Here is an 18,576-nt window from a genome sequence, read left to right as displayed (position 1 = left end):
TGCGTGCGAAGAGCTCAAAGGATACCAAAGGCTCACCTCAGCCACGGCCTGTTCACCCTGCTGCTGCCTGGCAGGAGATACAGAAGTATCTGCTGCTGTACCACCAGACTACAGAACAGCTTGATCCTCCACACTCAACCATAGATAAATGACATGGAACTTTCTGTTGTGCTGCTTTTGCACATTACCATACCACTATCTCTTAAACAATGCTCATTACTACTAAACCAACGTCTCTCTAGGTATACTGCTTATGTACATACGGATTTGTATAGAAGTAACTGTATATATTTTTTTTCATTGTATTCTATTCTAATTTACATATTTGTATATATGCTCTATGTGTGCATAGCGGGAAGGGACTACTACAACTAACATGTCATGGTGTAACCCTGTGTTGTAAAATGACAAAGAAATGCACCTTGTACTGGTTTTATTTATTGTGCCAAGAATGTGAACACGGTGTCTGAACTGTGAGTACCTGACTCTAATAAGCCTTTTTACCAGCAGCCATTTTGACATGTCATAGCAAGGTAAACGCAGGTACCTGATATGACGATGCAGGTATCTTTGGCCCGTCGCTTCATGGCCTTGTAGGCAGCATCAGACACTGCGTACAGGTGAGGAGGGTTTTCATACAGCTCCCGGCCCCGGTACGAATCAATGGTGTCTTTGCCATAAATGTCCATCTGTCTGTACGGGTTAACGGAGACGACTACTTCTCCGATGTAGGTGTAGATACGGCCCTTCTCAAACCTGTCCGAGCAAAAGAGAATACACACTGATGGCATACTTCACATGTACAGGGATGCCTAAACAATAAAGATACTGTGAGTGCATCTCTATATATGTAGTGTGTATTTAACTATTTCATTTATTCAATCTTTAATTGAAGTGGGAAACGAGGCGTGTAGCCTCATGACATTTTCACACCACCCATGAAAAAAAAAAAACTTGAGCTATAAGCTCCATAAAAGATCATGCACCTTTATGTGGCACGTAACTTCCTGACAGGAAGTGACACAAGTGTGTGTACACACCGAGAGCAGGAAATGAAACTTGCGGTTCAAAGGGCGCCACAGCGTTGTGTCACCTCATGTAGCTCTGTTGAGCTGGGAGAGGTAAAACTGATGTGTCACGAGGGCTAGTGGAGCAAAATGGAATACTGTTTTTATGACCTTGAGTTCTGTCCCAGTACAGGGCCGATCCTCTGAAGGCTCACATTTGAATACCAAATTCTTCATAACGGGGCTGAACAAGGCTGAAACCTTCAGAGGACACAGCCAGTATAGTACACTGGTCAGCTGTTTACTGGATCACTTATGTGGTTCTTGTTAGCCAGCAGAGTTTGAAAATATCCTGAGATCACGGAGTTGTAATCCAGAGAGGATTACAGTCGCAGTTTGAAACAGTTTGAAACAGTTTGAAACAGTTTGAAACAGTTTGAAACACAGGGTTAACTTTGTAAAACATAATTGAAACGTAATTTCTAGGAGACAGGGCTGAAAATAGGATGCATGGTGTTGCTCAAACTACACATACAATGTAAAGTAGTTGGTGTTGTCATGTTACTTAAACGTCACTTTGTTTATCACCTCTATACTTTGGAATACTGTGGACAGCAGTGGAGATGTCACAACTCTAATTGTAAACTAATCCCAATTTCCCGCCGGTATTTACCATAGACTGTGTTTGGTATACACATAGTTGACCACTGTCCCCGTTTATGAACTTGAATTTTTTTTTCTTGTTTGAGCAGACAAGAAGAAACAGAAAGTACCGCTAGTTTTGGTCCGTAGGAATCTAGACTTTGTCATTGGGAAAGCAAAAGTTGCTTCAGTCTGGAGTTCAGGTTCACCGCCTGTGTGGGCAGAGTCCTAGAGGGTCCCGCCCCTCAACTGAGACACAGCTATGGATTATTATAGCTGCACTGAGTCACAGAGAAGGCTGTTCATATGTTATAGATATCTTTTCTGAAAGCAGAAATTGCTCTACCACTGCCACAGCTGATATTGTTTTCCTCTTTGTAACAGTTGGGTTTGGTGCCAAACAAATAAAGAGAAGTCCCTCCAGTCTTCTTCCTGCTAATCTATTGACCAATCAAGTAACAAGTGGCTGAGTCCATGTGAGAATACATCTGATATGAGTCAGAGGGAAATCTAAGAGCACAAATCCTCTGTTGCCTTTTTTTTTTTTACAATTTACTGTTACATTGAAGATGTCAGTTTTATCACTTTACAACATTTTAAACTTTCCAATCAAGTCTTGATCTCTGGTAGTTAAGGCAACAAATCACCACCGAGGCTTCATGTTTTGGGGATATCCTGCTGACAGAGAGCCCGACATGGGACAAAAACAGCAGTAGAAAAGGAAAAGTCAGCGTAAATCATTAAAGTCGACACACATCAGCACAAACTTAAGTGCCGGCAGACAAGTCTGATCAAGCTGCGTGATGAAACTGAGCTTAATACATTATTGGCCAAGTCACAGACTTCGAGTCAGGGCAACTGTTTTCTCTAAATCTACAGCTTATTTGATATTGTTTGACGTATTCGTCCTCAGGTGACTGTGTGATTTCTGATAGTCTGAACTGAGGACACGATGCCCCATGATGAAGACACAGAGGAAGTGAGACTGGACATGGACTCTGAGACAAGTGTAAAGTCCCCAAAGCATTACACCGAAAGAGAGAGAGAGAGAGAGAGAGAGAGTGGAAAGGTCACAAAACAAGACAGAAGAAAAGCGACATACTCTCATTAACTGAACCTGGGGTTCGGTGGGAGCAGCTGTGTGAGGTTTGCCATGTGCTCCATGACAGCCGGCGTGTAGTGCGCTGCTGATCGCATCAACCACAAGTTTACAGCCGAACCTCCAAAAGGGCTGAGCGGGAAAGCTAGAGGCGGCTGTTGCTCGTCTCTTTTTCCCCTTCATGTTTCATCCTCATGTCCTCTCTTACTTCAGCCAAGTCGCCAAGATAATGTCAACTCGGTAGTTCAGTGCTATTATAGAATAGAAATATTCATCTTACTTATGTTTAATCTCATTTTAAGATATGTTAAGGACTGTTATTCCTTCATATATGAGGTATGTCTGAAGCGTTACCCTGTGACAGCCGGCTGCTTCCCCCTCCCTTCCTCCTCTCTAACAGTATCTCAGGCCTCTTACCTCAGCTTCAGATTCTCCATGAACTGCTCCATCGTCACCTCATCCAGCAGCACAAAGTCTGACTTCCCAAACTCCAGGTCCTCCAGCTCCGCCATCCCTGTCTGTCTTCACCAAACACACCAAAAACAGAAAATAGAAGACGGACAAGACGCAGAGGAACAGAAAGCCGCTAAAGGAGGAAGAAAGAGAAGTACGGTCGACTTCTGGGGCCCCGGTAGAGTAGACAGTATGTGTGTGTGTGTGTGTACTGTGGGCGTGGCGAGCTCTATGGTGGATTTGAGGGTGTGCTCGAGCGCTGCGGTGTACAAGCTACAGCACGTCACCCTGTCAGTCAGCCCGTGCCCTCACGCAGATCTATATAAATAGTAGGAGGCTATCTTTAAGAGCTCATACCACTTCTGCATCCTCCTCCGTCTCTCTCTTCCTGCCGCAAAAAGGCCTTCCCATTTCTAAACAGAGCGTCGACTCTCACTGCGATTGCAAAAGTTGGGGGTAGAAAATGGCCTTTATCTCCTGGGAGGGATCGTGGCATTTCCTTTCTTGACTCCACATTGGCAGTACAACGTGTCCCTTAGGGTACCCGACTCCCAGAGTCAAGCTGCAGCGTGAGAAACCTTTTTTTTGGGGGGGGGGGGGGGGGGGGGCAAATGGTTTAGCTGTATTGTTTGTCATGTAAGACGAATGTGTGTGCGTGTGTGTGTGAATTCAGAGAGTGTACGGGAATGCTGACTAATGCGTGACCTTTTTCTTGAACTTTTAAAGAAAAGTCAACGGGATTTTCCGTTTGGACTATTGCAGAAAATAAGCTCTGCAGCAAACAGAATTGAGCAACATAATCTTCACAAATGAACAGCACTTTTATGTTTTTTGAAGTGTGAATGCAATCGGCAGAAGTAAAAAGCTGACGCTACGCTATAAACAAACTACACCGCGGTCACATGACTTCACCTCACCACCACTAAGCAAAGGCGGACTAGTGTTTGCCGTGATGACGGTTAGTCGTCTCAATTAGCCACTATTTTAAGACACGTAAAAAGTTCAGCTTCATATTTTATATCGCAGAACAAAAGGTTAAAATATCTTCAACCTTATTTCAGGCATCTAACCAAAACCCATTCAGTTTGGGGAACCAGAAGTCAGCAGTTTAACTGACATTGTTACATCCACCAATTTGTTAATGTTGACAGTAATCCTTAATCCTCTCAAATGCCATTGTTCCTCTTAACTCTTAGCTTTGTGATCGTTGATTTGTTTCCTGGTAACCAAGCTTAGCTGGCTAATATTTTGCTAATGCAACATAGCGACTGTTCATTCTGTTGGGCTAACTATTATGTGTTTCCTCTTTTTTAACTTTTTACTCTTGGGGACTATGTGTACGTTAAAGCGATTATTTTGGAGTATTGGGAAAAAATGAGAAGTACTAACTGAACTTGCGTGTGATTCATCTCCGTGACAACTAAACAAACTCAATCCGGTGATAAAGACCATGTGATGGGGGGGGGGGGGGGTAATGCTTTGCTTTAAGTAATTTGGGTTAGCAGACCCTTAATTGGTCTGTAAATCCTCCAAATAAACCATCATCTTTATGTTCCCTGGTTTTGACTGAAAGACAATGCTGCAAAGATGAAAATCTTCGGTCCAAATCATTTATTGTTGGACAGGTTTGGTTTTTGAGATACCATGGTGACGGGAAAACACTAACAGGGGAAACCCACAGCACTGAGCTCTGTGGGGGTGGAGAGATTTCAGATCAGACTTAGTGTTTTAGTTATTACGGTTAAAAGAAAGGCCTCTGAGTCATAGTTACAGTCACCAGTGCAGCCCTGTTAGAATGGTCTCTTTAATGCATGCCTGATGCAAGCAATGGTTGGAAACTCATGAGTAATGGGACTTTACTATCAAGCTGAAAACATTTGCCAGGAAATACACAACACCTACCTACTGTAGAGCATCTGTGCCTTGACAGTCTGTTGTTATTCTAAAGTTCAGTTTATATTGTATCAGGGCAACAATATCCAGTCCAACATGCAGCTACTCTTCCTGTAAATACACTTGCCTGTTAGATCCTCCTCTGCCGTAAGTACTTCCCCTCCCTGGATGAGTTCAGTCGACCGTCAGGGACCGTTTCACTTCCTGGTCCCGCTTCCCTCTCACGTCTGATTCTGTCTCCATCTAGATGATGCGTTCAGGTGTTACAGCGACAAACTCAAAAGTTTAACTTAGTAGAGGGCAGTCCTCTGCCAGGTGTGTCTGCAACGACCTGTAGCAGCCGCTGAGTTGCGGCGAGGAACAGCAGTGTGTGTACCGGTAGCCGTTAGCCAAACACACAACGCAAAACAATTAAAGTGAGCCGCAGATCAGCGTCAGTGAGGTACTCAGCAGTGCGTACCGGTAGCCGTTAGCCAAACACACAACGCAAAACAATTAAAGTGAGCCGAAGGATCAGCGTCAGTGAGGTACTCAGCAGTGTGTACCGGTAGCCGTTAGCCAAACACACAACACAAAACAATTAAAGTGAGCCGCAGATCAGCGTCAGTGAGGTACTCAGCAGTGTGTACCGGTAGCCGTTAGCCAAACACACAACACAAAACAATTAAAGTGAGTGGCAGAGCAGCGGCAGTGAGAGCGGAGATGCACTCAGCTTTGTTAGCATTAGCGGCCTCTACCGGCCGGGGGTCGATTCAGAGTAGTGAGTGAGGAGTCGGCAGGAAGGCAATGGCTGTATAAAACAGCAATAAAAGATTCTTTAAGAAAATGTGAGTAACCGCAACCACAAGGGGGTCCTTGAGCATGCAGCCATAACTGGCCAGCTAACATGTTATACAGTTTGCTGAAGAGGTATGCAAGATTAGCCGTGGACAGACACAGAGGTGGACCCTTACACATTCACAGCCTCACTCACGCACCCACTCACAGAGGGTTGCACACACGCGACCGATGTCATGATCATCCTGGCAGAAATAATAACGACATTAACACGCACACTGTGACGACAGCCCCAGATGCTCGATGTAACTACAGTAGAGCCGAACACATAGATCTCATTATCAGATTAACACCCAAAGATCCTTGAAATCACCCACGCTACTTTATTGTTAACGTTAACGTTTTTAATGCCCATTTGTTTGATTAATTACCATATATATTCTTTTTCCAATCGTTTTTCCAGTTTACATAAATATTTTAGCCATTCAGTTCATCAGCAACATTTACAGTCAGAGCAACCGGCAATAACAAAACACAATTGTGCAAGAAATGTCAGTCAAAGACTTCAAATAACTGACTGTTATCAGAACAAAATAAGTTGAATAAAGTTGTGCACGGGTTATTGTTGCTTGATTAGAATAAAATGTTTGACATCACAAGAATACAATGTGTCAGAGTCCATACATCAACATTTTGCACCGCATAACGACAACAATCTGAGTGAGCAAATCAAATTTTACACTTTTACACACAGAGGAGTCAACACTAAACAACACAGCCCAATCGATATATGTGCATGGCTGATAGTATTTGCTTATTTTGGTTTATTACAGATACAGTATATTGGTGCTGTAACTGTGTACCATACACAGATACAGTGGGCTACCACTGAAAACTGCTAACCTCGCTCTCAAGATACTACATGTGGAAGCTTTAGATGGTGCTGGTGGGCGGGGTTTGGACCGAGCCAGACCAGCTGTTACCCCCTGATCCAGGCTTTGTGCTAAGCTAAGCTAACCAGCTGCTGACGATAGCTACACATTTACTGTACAGACGTAGTAGTGTCAATTTTGTCTTCTAACTCAAGAAAGAAATAAACCGCAATTCCCCAAAAAAGTCCTTTAACGCTCAATGTCAGTGTTGTTATTGTCCTCAAGAGTCCTGTGTCAATCAGGCTCTACTGTACAACGCCATGTGACTGCATACTCAGACCTGTTACTCAATAAAGCTAATAACAGGTCTAGTTCTGTCTCTACCTTCATGAACAGAACTTCACTGTTCATTTTCGAATAGATTTGAACCTTTTCTTTATATTATTTATAGTCATTAATTGCTTGAGGACTTTCATGCCTGTTTTAGGAGACAGATGTTTGTTTTCCGTCTCTTGCACATTAATGCTTTCTCCCCGGGTGTTTTCACGGTACGCGGAGTGGCTCCTTCCCCTCCAAGTTCCGCCTTGACTGACACAAGCAGCAGCTGCTTGATAATCATCCTGGTACTTCGACGGAGAGTAACCCGCAGCGCCGACAGGAGACGGCGTAGCGATGGCGCCGCTATCTCTCTCTGTGTTCTTGCGACTGCTTGGCGGCAGAGAGCTGCTCCTCCCCCTGGAGCTTTTCTCCGACGTCCTCCCCGTACGTTTGACCGGCCTACCCAGCAGCCTCTGCTTTAACTCGTAGCTCGCAGCGGACGGGCCTATCAGGTGAAGCTTGTCGTTCATCGGCCACACGACGACTGAAAGGTGAATGTTTCTCTCTTTCTCAATCCTCTTCAAAAGAGCCTTGCCTTCCCAATCCATGTCCTTCAGAGGAACCTCTTGTGTGCGCAGTGATTTGCTGAGATCATCCATGAGGCTCTGCAGTTTACCGGCAGCTGTTCTCGCATTCTTCCCCAGCAAAGTGACGTTGCAGCTTTCGCCGACTTCAGACACTTCCATTTCCACATTATGGCTGACCCGAATGTCTTCAATGTCGTTTTTCCGGAGCTGCCATGCGTACCTCCACACATCTACATCAACGACAAAGGACTCTCTTCCAGGCCTAAAGGAGCCCCGCTGGTCTGGTGGTGGAGAAAACGAAGCTCGGGGCTCTGGAGAGGATCGATGTGTGTGAGGTGGAGACGCCCAAGGTGAGGAGACGTTGGCTGAAGACAGAGAAGCCCGCGGAGACTTGTTTCGGCCTCTGTTACCACCTGACACCGAGCTGTTGCCGGCGGGGCGTTTGGAAATGGCCCCAGAGGAAGTCTTTGGGACCGCCGGGATGGTTTTTGAGCTAAGAAGCGGCTCCAAAGAGGCCTTCGCGGCCTTGAGATTCAAAAAGGACCCCTTTACGCGCACCTGATCGCCGCTCAGATCCGTCAGCACGAAGCCATGCGACCTGAGGATGTCTCGCACCTTTGCTTTATCGGGGAAAACGTCCAAGCGCACCATTGCCTCCACCGGTAAATCCATCTGAGAATGACAGGTGGAGGAAAAACACGTCAACGGGGTGGTGCATGAAGAGCCTGCAGACAAACAATTCAGAACAGGCAAAGGATTAATCTGACCGAACACGATGTGTGAGCTCAGCTACCTCAACACTCTCAGGTGCTTCCAATGTTAAATGCTGTTGTTGATGGTTCACCTCCAACACATGGGAGCTCTTTGGTGAGACTCTCATTCAACTGTGGAAAGAAAAACATGAGTGGACTTAGTGACTCATAGAAGGGACTAACTTCCTGTCCTCCATTTTCAATTTAGGACTATGATTATGCCTTTGTGTTTTGTTTTCTCCTTGAGGTTTGTTTTGGAGTACAGGATAGTATAGTACTACATTTGTAACCAAATATTAGCCTGAATTCTTCTTGTATTCTATTAAATTCTCATTTTGATTCTATAATGATTAAAGGCTTTACAGCCAACACGGCTTTTCTTACTTTATTCAAGGTAACCATGTTTCATGCTGAAATTAATTTAAAAAGATTAGTTTAAAAAAAAAAAAAAACACCTTGGTTTTAATTAGTAGAAGAAAGAAGTTGCAGGTCCCAGAGGACATGAAGAAGAGGAAGAAGCCCGTCCTCGTCTCTACAGTGGAGATATTTTAGAACTATAGGTCTGTGTGGTGAAAGTGAACTGCTACTGAAACATAAGAGCCTATATATATATACAGTCTACGGTGCCACGATTAATATTATTTTTAAACAGAAATGTATTTAGTGTGTAGACTGGAACTTTGAGGAACACTCTTGTTGTTTAAATGGCTGTTGGGCTTTTAACGACTTTAATGTGCCTCACTACTGTCGCCTCCTCAAATGTGACGCTTCCCCCTCAGCACCTCCTCCTCCTCCTCCTCCGTGTTCGGCTGTGAGGAAACAAGGAGACACTGTGACAGCAGATAAAGCACTTTGTATTCTTCACATTGTCCGGTTTGTTCATGCTAGGTAAAGGCATTGCCAGGCTGCATTAAACTTTAATGTTGGGGCGTTTCATCGAAAGAGAAAGTGATTCTTTTCTCAGCTGCGCTTCTAATTAAACGTCTGTACATTTAAAACTGTAAAAACAGTGACTTCGCTTTGAAAAGTGATGAGAAGATACACTCTTTGCAAAGCAAAAGTACTAGGTAGCTTAGCGCGTGAACTAATGTTCACCTTACAGGCGAACATACCGCAGTAAATACTACACGAGTAAATACTACATGAGTAAATACTACATGAGTAAATACTACATGAATAAATACATGAGTAAATACTACATGAATAAATACTAAATGACTCGACACGCGGAAGGTCTGTTACATTCATAACTTACTTTACACTTCATTCCTGTCAACTTCCATGACTTCACTATATTTAGTATCAGTACGGATGAAACCGAAAGTAATTTTGTCATTTCCGCTACATATTTAAAGTTTCCTGCATTTCAAAATAAAACTAAATAAAAAGCCTTGACATATTAATTTTTTTAGAAAGTGAAATAAATCTACATACATTCTCCCACGATCCATCAATACGAGTAACCACCAATAAGCCCAAAGAATGAAAACAAACCAAGTGAAAAATACCGAGAAGGATTCTTCTGTTTACCTCAAGTGATCCTGTTCTACAGTTCACACATGGCGTAATATCACCCTCACGTGGGTCTGTAACTGAATTACAACTTTCAGAATAATCTAAACTCAGTATTTCAAACCAAGATGTCCTCAAATGTTTTGCTTTTTTTAAGCGAGGAACTTACTGGATATTATCTTCAAGGCTCATTGCATTATCAGATTTGATGCGATAACATTTGGATTTCTGCAAATTAAATTACAAATGCAGCTGTTTACCCGTCAACCATCTTTTTCCATATATATATATATATATATATATATATATATATAAATAACAGGCATGGTCATACATGTTTAATTTGAGACACTATCCAAGAATTATTGAAACATAATTTGCCCCATATAGAACACGAACATGCTAAGAACCAAGTCTTTTGAAAGCAAAATGACATTTGCCCCTAAAGTTCTTTAATAACTTGTGTGCCCCCCTCCCTCCCGCTGTACGGTGTTCTGCGACAGTAATAGGTCCTGTGACCCGCTTGTCTTCTCCCGGTCTCATCGTCACGGTTAGTCTGTTAATCTGGTTGGATAAGTGAGCCTTGGTGGAACTCAGCCTCGACCTTGATGTGTTGCTCTGGTCCAAAATACCGCCCGACACCGCCAGCGTCCAGTCAGGAGACAACCATCAATCAATAAATACAGAAATCATCCTGGCCAGAGACTGGATACTCTAACGAAAGACCAATTCCATTTAGCATAGAGGTATGATCACACAGCGGCACCTATAGGCACTCTTCAGACCACTCAAACATGAACTCTTCAGTAGCTAAACTAACCCACTCATTACACAAGATCCAACTTTTATAGAAGACCAGGTGAGACATTCTGAGAATATGTTCCTTTATTGTTTATGGACCAATACATTTTATTTATAAAGCACTTTTCAGGATACTCAAGACACTTTACAAACATTAAAATCATCATAAAAAGCTATACACTACAAACATAGAACACACATTAAAAGCAGTTGTGAAAAGGTGAGTGTGGTGGCGTGGGCGTGGTTGGGCTCACCTGCAGAGGGGACTGACTGTGGGGAGGGAGTGGTTCAGGGAACGGGGCGGGGAGAGGACTAATCAGCCTCAGCTGGGGACAATTAGTAATGGTATCTGTCCCCTTTTAAACGATCAGTAGGTACAGCGGCGAGAGACTGACACAGGCGGGCCGAGCGACGCTGAGAGCGAGAAGTCTGACAAGGAGGATCGCTCAGAGCTGGGCGCTGGAACCCACGGCCGAGACCAGCGTGAGCGGTGAAATAAATAAAAGAGATTACGATCCGCTTCCTGACTGTGTGGCGTCATTGTGCCTTAAGAACCCCATGGTAGCAGGGACATGTTACAGTGAGTTTTGATTTGAACATGGAAAGATCGGTGCATTCTGGGATGCGTTTGGGGAGAGAGTTCCAGAGGGAGGGGGCAGCTATGAGAAGGCTCCATCTCCATCGGTGCTTGAACCGGAGTAGAACAGAAATTAACTTTACTGCAAATGTACAAGCGTGACCTCAGCAGATGAACTGGTTCTCCAACTCTGAAATCTGCAAATAAAGAAAACAGTCTATCAAATTCTTTGTTTTAAAACAAATATTCATCAGCCTGTTTGGAGGAATACCGTTTCCTCACCTGCTTCAAAGTCCTGTCATGTTTGTGACCACGCTTTAGTTTGCAGGTTCAATGAGGAGCCAGAACATGGATCCACATGGTCACTGGTAAACTCTTCTCAGTGAGGCCGGCTGGAAGCGCCTGTAAAAGCAAAGAAATAGATTTGAGTCAATAGACGACACTGGAGCAGCACGCCAAACAGTCCAACGTCCAGCTCGAAAACCCAAGACGACAAATGTTGGAGGTTTACCTATAACCCCACCGTGAAGAATCACAGCAGGGCCTCAAACAACCTCGCGTCTCTCTAGCAGACACTACAGGAAAGAACAGAGCCACTGAGAGGCTGAGCCTCGCTGGATAAGGTCTGCACGCGTCCAAGGCAATGTAGCGGTAACATGACTAACGGCTCATTTCAGGCCAGGTGTTGTCTTTACATTACATAAACTAAACTTACTTTCTTAGCTCAAAGTCATCCTTGAGCAGCAGATGTCCAGTCAGGAGGTTTGAACTTCATCTCTGCAGTGGGCATTCTCCCATCAAGGTGTTCACAACTAAGAAAACAGCAAACAGAACACACTGGCTCAGACGTGTGATAGTTCACATTACACAATAACCGGACGCTTCCTGTGAACAGGTTGTCTGAGGTTTACCTATAACCCTGCCGCGAGGAGCCACGGCAGGGCCTCAAACGGCCTCAGGTCTCTCTAGCAGAACCTACAGGAAAGGACATAGCCACTGCAGGCTGGGCCTCGCTGGATAAGGTCTGCACGCATTCACGGCAATGAAGCGGTATTGCAAGTACGCAACATGACTAACAGCTATTTCAGGCCAGGATGATGTTTGAATCTGAATTTTACATATTTGATGTGGTGAAGATCCATCTATAAACTGAGCTCTGAAAATACACATTTGTTCTTTAAATTAAAAAAAACAAACTAAACTTACCTTTTCAGCTCAAAGTCACACTTGAGCAGCAGATGTCAAGTCAGGAGGTCTGAGCAGGTCTTCATCTCTGAAGTCCTGTTAAAAAACCTGCAGACTAGTCTCCTCATGGCACATGGTGTCCTCACATGGTCTCCTCGCTGCTTCATGGAATTCTCCCATGAAGGTGTTCACAACTAAGAAAACAGCAAACAGAATTAACACACTGGCTCAAACGTGTGATAGTTCACTTTACACAATAACCGGATGCTTCCTGTGAACAGGTTGTCTGAGGTTTACCTATAACCCTGCAGCGAGGAGCCACGGCAGGGCCTCAAACGGCCTCAGGTCTCTCTAGCAGGACCTACAGGAAAGGACATAGCCACTGCAGGCTGGGCCTCGCTGGATAAGGTCTGCATCGTTCACATTACACAGAAAACTCTGAAGTTTAGAACTGTAAGTGTTCGTATGTTTCCTGTGAGAGCACACGTGCCATGCTAATCACAACGTAATGCATTCCTACGGGCTGGGAGATGCATTAGTACTAAGTGGTCAACATATCTCTACATTTTTAAATATATACTACCTCGACATCTTGATGTTTGACGTTAAAAACACGTCTTCGGTCTATTAAACAGAAAATAAGTAACGGCTGTTTAAAAACTGGCGTTTGTGATACAGTGAGCAGAAGTAGCACCGCCCGCCTTTAAACGTTTAGAAATACAATTTAATCAACAATAACGCCATTTCATCACAACTTTACGCTTCAAATAACGCTTCAAGAGGTCAAAAACGTTATACATTTTTAAATGTAGTTCGGATGGAGACGGATAATGTTCACGTACGTTACCTTTCTATACGTCCGCTGTTTTCTCAACTGAACGAACTGCCCGGATGTGACGTGTTTTAAGTCAACGCAAGCGGTTTCCTTCTTCTTCTTCTTTTGCTGTTAATAAAGGTTGGCAAACAGCTTTCGGGTGCATTACCGCCACCCTCTGGAGCGTGGAGTAAGGACCCTAAAATAATGAACCAAACAAAAGGAAACTAATTATATTCATTAGTCTTGTTGACCCTAAATACTCTCACATAAGTTTCCCACACGTGCCACTTTTCTTTAATACCTGTACCAGTATCTGTTACAAGCATCTCATGACATTTAAAACGAGGTTTTCCTTCTTCGTTTCCTCCTTCTTGTATACCGTCTATGGTTTTCTCTGAGGTTTTACGGCAGTTCACGGGGTCTCCCAGCAGGGGGCAATACAATAACAAAGATGTTTGAATCTGAATTTTACATCTTTGATGTTGTGGTGAAGATCCGTCTATAAACTGAGCTCTGACAATACATATTTGTACAGTTTTTTTTCCAATACCGGGGGGGCAGATTTGTTACAGAATCTGGTAAGAAAAGTTGAACTAAAAAAATAAATTGATGCCACATCTACTAAATAATTCTAAAACAGTCTCACTCACTTCCTCATACTGGACGTTTCACAATGAGAACAAATGGGAAAAAATAAATCTTCACTTTTAACATGAAGTACAAAACAAAGGGCGGAATGGATATTTCATAAATTATGATCACATGGTTCAAAATGACTTTCCATTTCCCCATGTGGACTGATAACATGAAGGTTTGGCACACTGCAGCTCATATAAAGGACATTTTATGATAAAATATAGATTTTGTGTTTGTTGTGTTTATCAAATATTGTTGACAGGTTTAATGGAGCAACAATTTCCCAAATTGGTTATACAGGATAGTGTGTGTATAAAGTGGTTAGAAGCCCCCACAGAGCATCTCTACTGCACGTGGGAGGGCTTTCATAACACAGAGGACAGCCGATGCTGGTGGGAGTCGGGAGCATCCACGAGGAGGGCGCTCGTGGTGGATGACTCAGACCGCAGTTACCGTCCAACAATACGAGCCATAGAGGAGCAGACTCCTGCCTGGGCCGCACCATCGGCAGACGTCCGTGATGAATTTCAGCTTTGTTTGCCCGCAGAGATGCCCGGCTGACGTGTGTGTCGCATGCAGATGAAGAGAACGCACAATCCCAATCTGTGTTCGGACCCAAACATGAGCCGGTTCAGCTGCTCCTCGGACGCTTATACAGGGAAAAGTCTGTGTCTCTTATAAAAGCAAAAGTGGCGCCATCGCAGATCTGGGCTCTGTTGAAGCATTCAAATAAGAAAAGGCCCGGGTGTGCCGTCCAGATTTGACCTCTTTCAATAACTCTATTTCCACCATGTGCCTGGATTCATCCCATCAGAAAAACAGAAACAGAGGCCTACAAAACAAAACAAGCATGAACAAATGAGATCTCAGCCTCTGGGCAGATTGTTAAAATAGCTCAATGACCAAAAAGCTTCTCCAAAAATGAGATTACTTTCATATCAGTGGTTATGTCACAATAAGGCAGGGGCTGCTGAGAACACCGAGGTCAGGCCCTCTGTAGCATGGGGGTGGAACCCTGATCTAATTCAGTATTTTAATTCATCCTAAATCTCGAGGCCGACGAAGTTAAAGCTGCACCTACCAATGTGTTTCACATGAATAATCTATGAATAACAGCCACACAATGTGAAAGTGAGTCCGATTTGGAATAAAAGCGGCGCCACAGCTAGAGGCATTGCTGAAGGGCGACAGAGAGGTTAATCAAACTAGTGTCAGAGAGAGAGAGAGAGAGGGAGAGAGAGAGAGTTTTCTCTCACGTAACGCACCTTTTATTCCAGCTACAAGTAACAAGAGGGTTGGTTTTAACACTTAAAGACTTTAAGTTATGTAAGCGGCATTAGATTGCACTGAGTCGGAATGTGAATAATGCCTTTGTCTGTGTGTGTGTGTGTGTGTGTGTGTGTGTGTGTGTGTGTGTGTGTGTGTCTGTGTGTGTGTGTGTGTGTGTCTGTGTGTGTGTGTGTGTGTCTGTGTGTGTATCAGAGTGTGTATCAGACTGGCATCGCCACACTCTAGGTCCTAGAGATGCCACCTCGTCTGAGGGATGCTGTAGTTAGTTAAATTTTTTATAAACTTATGCAGTTTTTTTGTCCAATTTACAGTCTAAAACACAAAAATATTGCATTTACAATAAAGAAACCAGACAAGAGCAAGAAATCCTCACATTTGAGAAGCGGGAACTTGCAAATATTTGATACTTCTGCTTGATAAATGAATTAAACTATTAAGCAATCATCAAACATGCACACAATTTGTGTTAATATTTCATTAATATGTGTATTTTGATCCATCCAGGAGGCAGAGATGTTTCAGATTCTGGTAAGAAAAGTTGAACTATTAAAAAAACAAATGATGCCACGTCTAATCTAACAACGTGCAGGCTCTGTCTCTGTTCTGACTTTGATGTTTTCTGGCGGGGGCCCCTTCTGTTTGAGTCTCCGTGTGCCGGGGCGGTCTGACGAGGACCCTTCAGTTCAGTCCGGTTCTGGGATGGCGGGAACACGAGCTGAGGCTCCAGCTGCTTCGGGAGCAGGACGGCCTCTCTTACGAAACCCCGCGGCGGCCCGAGAGGCTTTGTTTGAGGATAATTGAGGGTTTGATTCGGACTTCGGGGGTTTTAATGAGCCCGTAATCCTTTTCACCTGATCCCTGAAACAAGGTGAAATACCTCATACACGTGGTGGAGAAAAAGGAGGATCATAATGTCAGTGAGCAAAGCTCTAGTGACCTCTAGCTAGCACTAATACTGTGGCATTTTGCAGTACGCAAGCCAGCACGCTTTCCTGGCTACTCGCAGCAGATATATGAGCATGAGGGGTCAAAGTTCAAGGAAGTAGTTTGTCCCATTTAAATGCATACCACATGCAACAGTACATACTTTGTAGTGTGTACTAAAAGTAAATAGAAAAAGGATGAGATTTGGAACACAGCTAGAGTTCAGGAGGTTAAAATCTGTAAATAAGTACATTTACTAAAGCACTGCACGTAACTACACATTTGAGGTACTTGTACCATACTTTTTTATTTACATGAAACAAACATGTGGTATATGATAAGAAGCAGTACTATACCACTAATCTACCAAATAGTATACACGAATATCTTAAAGTGGCTCCACATTGAGAAGCTACAATATCACTCTTCATACTTTTGTTTGCTCACGATGAGAGCAGAATAATTTAACGTTATATCTATCTAACACAACACCACCATACTGCATAATGAGGACTTTTTACTTCTGATACTTAAAGATAAAAGCTTTATTTATCCGGAGGGAAGCTGCTGTGCAGCGGCACAACGTGGGCAGAGAGTGGAGGATAACGGTAGTACATTCTGCTGACAACACTTCTCGATTCTAAATGAAGGACTTTTACTGGCAGCAGAGTATTTTCAGAGCGGTTTTGCATCTTTTACATCAGTAAAAATATATCCGAGCACTTCCTCCTCCACTGGAAACAACAACCTGGAATGAAAAAAAATGGACACGAAGAACGGAGCGGCCTTGTGTGTGTGTGTGTGTGTGTGCGCGCGTGTGTGTGTGTGTGTGTGTGTGTGTGTGTGTGCGCGTGTAGTCATACTCCAGCGGATGCATTACATTATACTGTTAAGAAGTTTTCCAGTACACAATTTTCCCACCGGCCTGAGTCAGCCTCTTAATGCCTCACTGCGCTCGTCGCACGCAGGATGTTCTCCCCGTGACTCAGCTTCTCTCTGCCCCCCCCCCCCCCCTCCTCCTCCTCCTCCTCATGTGTGCCGCCATATGACCTCATGCCCCCCCCCCCCCCCTCCCCAGCGGCCTCTGTGTCTCTTTCACACTCAATGGCACCAGGGATTACGTCCAGATTATTTAGGGACTTTCGGCTCTCTAACAGCCTTATCACATGACACAGTGTCCCGGCTTCATGACTCTGCAAACACTCTCATCGCATCTCCACGTTAGCTCTGTTTTTTTTGTTTTTTTTGGGGGGGGGGGGCCACGAGATAAATCCACTCTTATCTCAGAGTCTTGTTGTTCCCAGCAGCATTACTCAGGAGCGTTTCTCAGCACAAGTGGATCAAAATGTTTTGTTCTCGAGATAACGAAGTGAGAAAAGGGTATTTCAGCAACAGCATTAGCGATAAGAGCATTTTTATGATCGGCAACAGGAGTTATATTGTGGTTCACTCAATCATGTTTGGCAACAGGCGTCGATTGTTTGGTGGTTCCAACTCATAAAAATACCAGGGACACGTGAAGAGTTTACGAGGAGAGTTAGTTATCACCTTTGGGTTTTTTCCACTTTGAGGGCCAAACGGTTTATTCTGCCAGACAAATAAGATTCCATGGGTTTTTTCTTCACAGTAGTAATAAGATTGCATCTCAACTGATGGAAAATTACCTATAAACACGCTGGAAAAAGAGCCTTTTTGTGGTTTGTATTACCATGGACAGATTTTGTCACCACGATGGCGTCTGAATCGGTCAAGACGCAGTCGTGAAACTTAACAGGTGTGTAGTTGAGATAAAGATGAAGGGTGGGTTTGAGGAGGGGTGTGGCTCAAACAAGGGCGCCAGAAGTATGGGGGTCTGACGAAGGAAGGGACCATTGGTCTTTGTACTACATTCATATGGCAACTATTGTTTGAACACTTTTCAGGATTTCACAAACAAAACAACGTTTTTACTGCGGTACATATTAATGCATCAATAATGACGGTGGTGTCGTGATACAATGCTGATGTCACGTTTGTACTTTTAAGTGACATTTTGAATGCAGGACTTTTAAAAGGCACTGGAGCATTCCTGCTCTGTGGATCTGACCGCAGTGGGGACCGGCCTTCAAACTTTCCCGGTGGTGTGTATCTGCCGTATGCTGGGTGACGGAGCAGCAGAGGGAGGAGGAGATAGATGAGGCCCTTGAAACAGACTTTAACATCCCGTTCTGATCTCGTGCCCCTCATCAGAGCAGCAGCAGCAGCAGCAGCCGGGCAGATACTGGAGCAGAGACACGGGAGCGGATCTGGAGCCTGATTTGATTGCTGCAGTGATTATCGCTCCACCAGACAGCCAGTAATTGTGAAGTAGATGCGAGGAGGCAGACAGAGGGGGGTGGGGGGGGGCTGAGCACGAGCAGCTTGACAGCAGGCCAGGCTAGAGGGAGGAGGTCCG

General features: G+C 44.1%; 2 protein-coding genes and 1 long non-coding RNA gene across 7 annotated transcripts in view; all 3 read right to left on the bottom strand.

The window, feature by feature from the left end:
• The window catches only part of myo1g (myosin IG), a 40,094-nt gene extending 36,802 nt beyond the window's left edge, over positions 1-3,292 (bottom strand). Inside the window, exons 1-2 of the mRNA XM_079175712.1 lie at positions 3,166-3,292; positions 548-756 (exon numbers count right to left, since the gene is read on the bottom strand). Coding sequence (XP_079031838.1) covers positions 548-756; positions 3,166-3,260 — 304 coding nt within the window. The 5' untranslated portion in view covers positions 3,261-3,292. The remainder of the gene's footprint in view (positions 1-547; positions 757-3,165) is intronic.
• A 2,993-nt stretch (positions 3,293-6,285) lies between these two features.
• On the bottom strand, positions 6,286-9,704 carry rbm43 (RNA binding motif protein 43). Of its 4 annotated transcripts, none has more exons than XM_079175550.1 (4): positions 9,143-9,700; positions 8,856-8,932; positions 8,442-8,532; positions 6,286-8,320 (listed from the first exon to the last, which is right to left on the bottom strand). In XM_079175550.1, exons 3-4 carry the CDS (start codon positions 8,526-8,528, stop codon positions 7,151-7,153), a joined length of 1,257 nt encoding a protein of 418 aa, XP_079031676.1. In that variant the 5' UTR covers positions 8,529-8,532; positions 8,856-8,932; positions 9,143-9,700; the 3' UTR covers positions 6,286-7,150. The 4 variants fall into 4 exon arrangements, with proteins under 4 accessions (XP_079031676.1, XP_079031678.1, XP_079031677.1 ...); XM_079175552.1 differs by lacking the exon at positions 8,856-8,932 and having other exon boundaries at positions 9,143-9,209; positions 9,656-9,700; XM_079175551.1 differs by lacking the exon at positions 8,856-8,932 and having other exon boundaries at positions 9,656-9,704.
• Positions 9,705-10,785: 1,081 nt separating this feature from the next.
• LOC306707910 lies at positions 10,786-13,359 on the bottom strand. Of its 2 annotated transcripts, XR_013767437.1 has the most exons (5): positions 13,323-13,359; positions 12,497-12,669; positions 12,006-12,102; positions 11,573-11,692; positions 10,786-11,487 (listed from the first exon to the last, which is right to left on the bottom strand). It is a non-coding gene; the product is annotated as an uncharacterized lncRNA (long non-coding RNA). The 2 variants fall into 2 exon arrangements; XR_013767438.1 differs by having other exon boundaries at positions 12,497-13,353.
• Between the last annotated feature and the right edge of the window lie 5,217 nt (positions 13,360-18,576).

Source organism: Pholis gunnellus (genome assembly GCF_910591455.1).
Source record: "Pholis gunnellus genome assembly, chromosome: 16".
NCBI lineage: Eukaryota > Metazoa > Chordata > Actinopteri > Perciformes > Pholidae > Pholis > Pholis gunnellus.
Note: the sequence above shows the minus strand (reverse complement) of the source record. Positions and strands in the feature narration are given on the sequence as shown.

What these genes read in the sequence shown, in the direction of transcription:
- rbm43 (XM_079175551.1), bottom strand. Translation starts at nt 8,528, where the DNA reads ATGAGAGTCTCACCAAAGAGCTCCCATGTGTTGGAGGTGAACCATCAA. An exon ending in AAGCACCTGAGAGTGTTGAG is followed by an intron (nt 8,321 to 8,441) that starts GTAGCTGAGCTC and finishes TGTCATTCTCAG; the next exon opens with ATGGATTTACCGGTGGAGGC.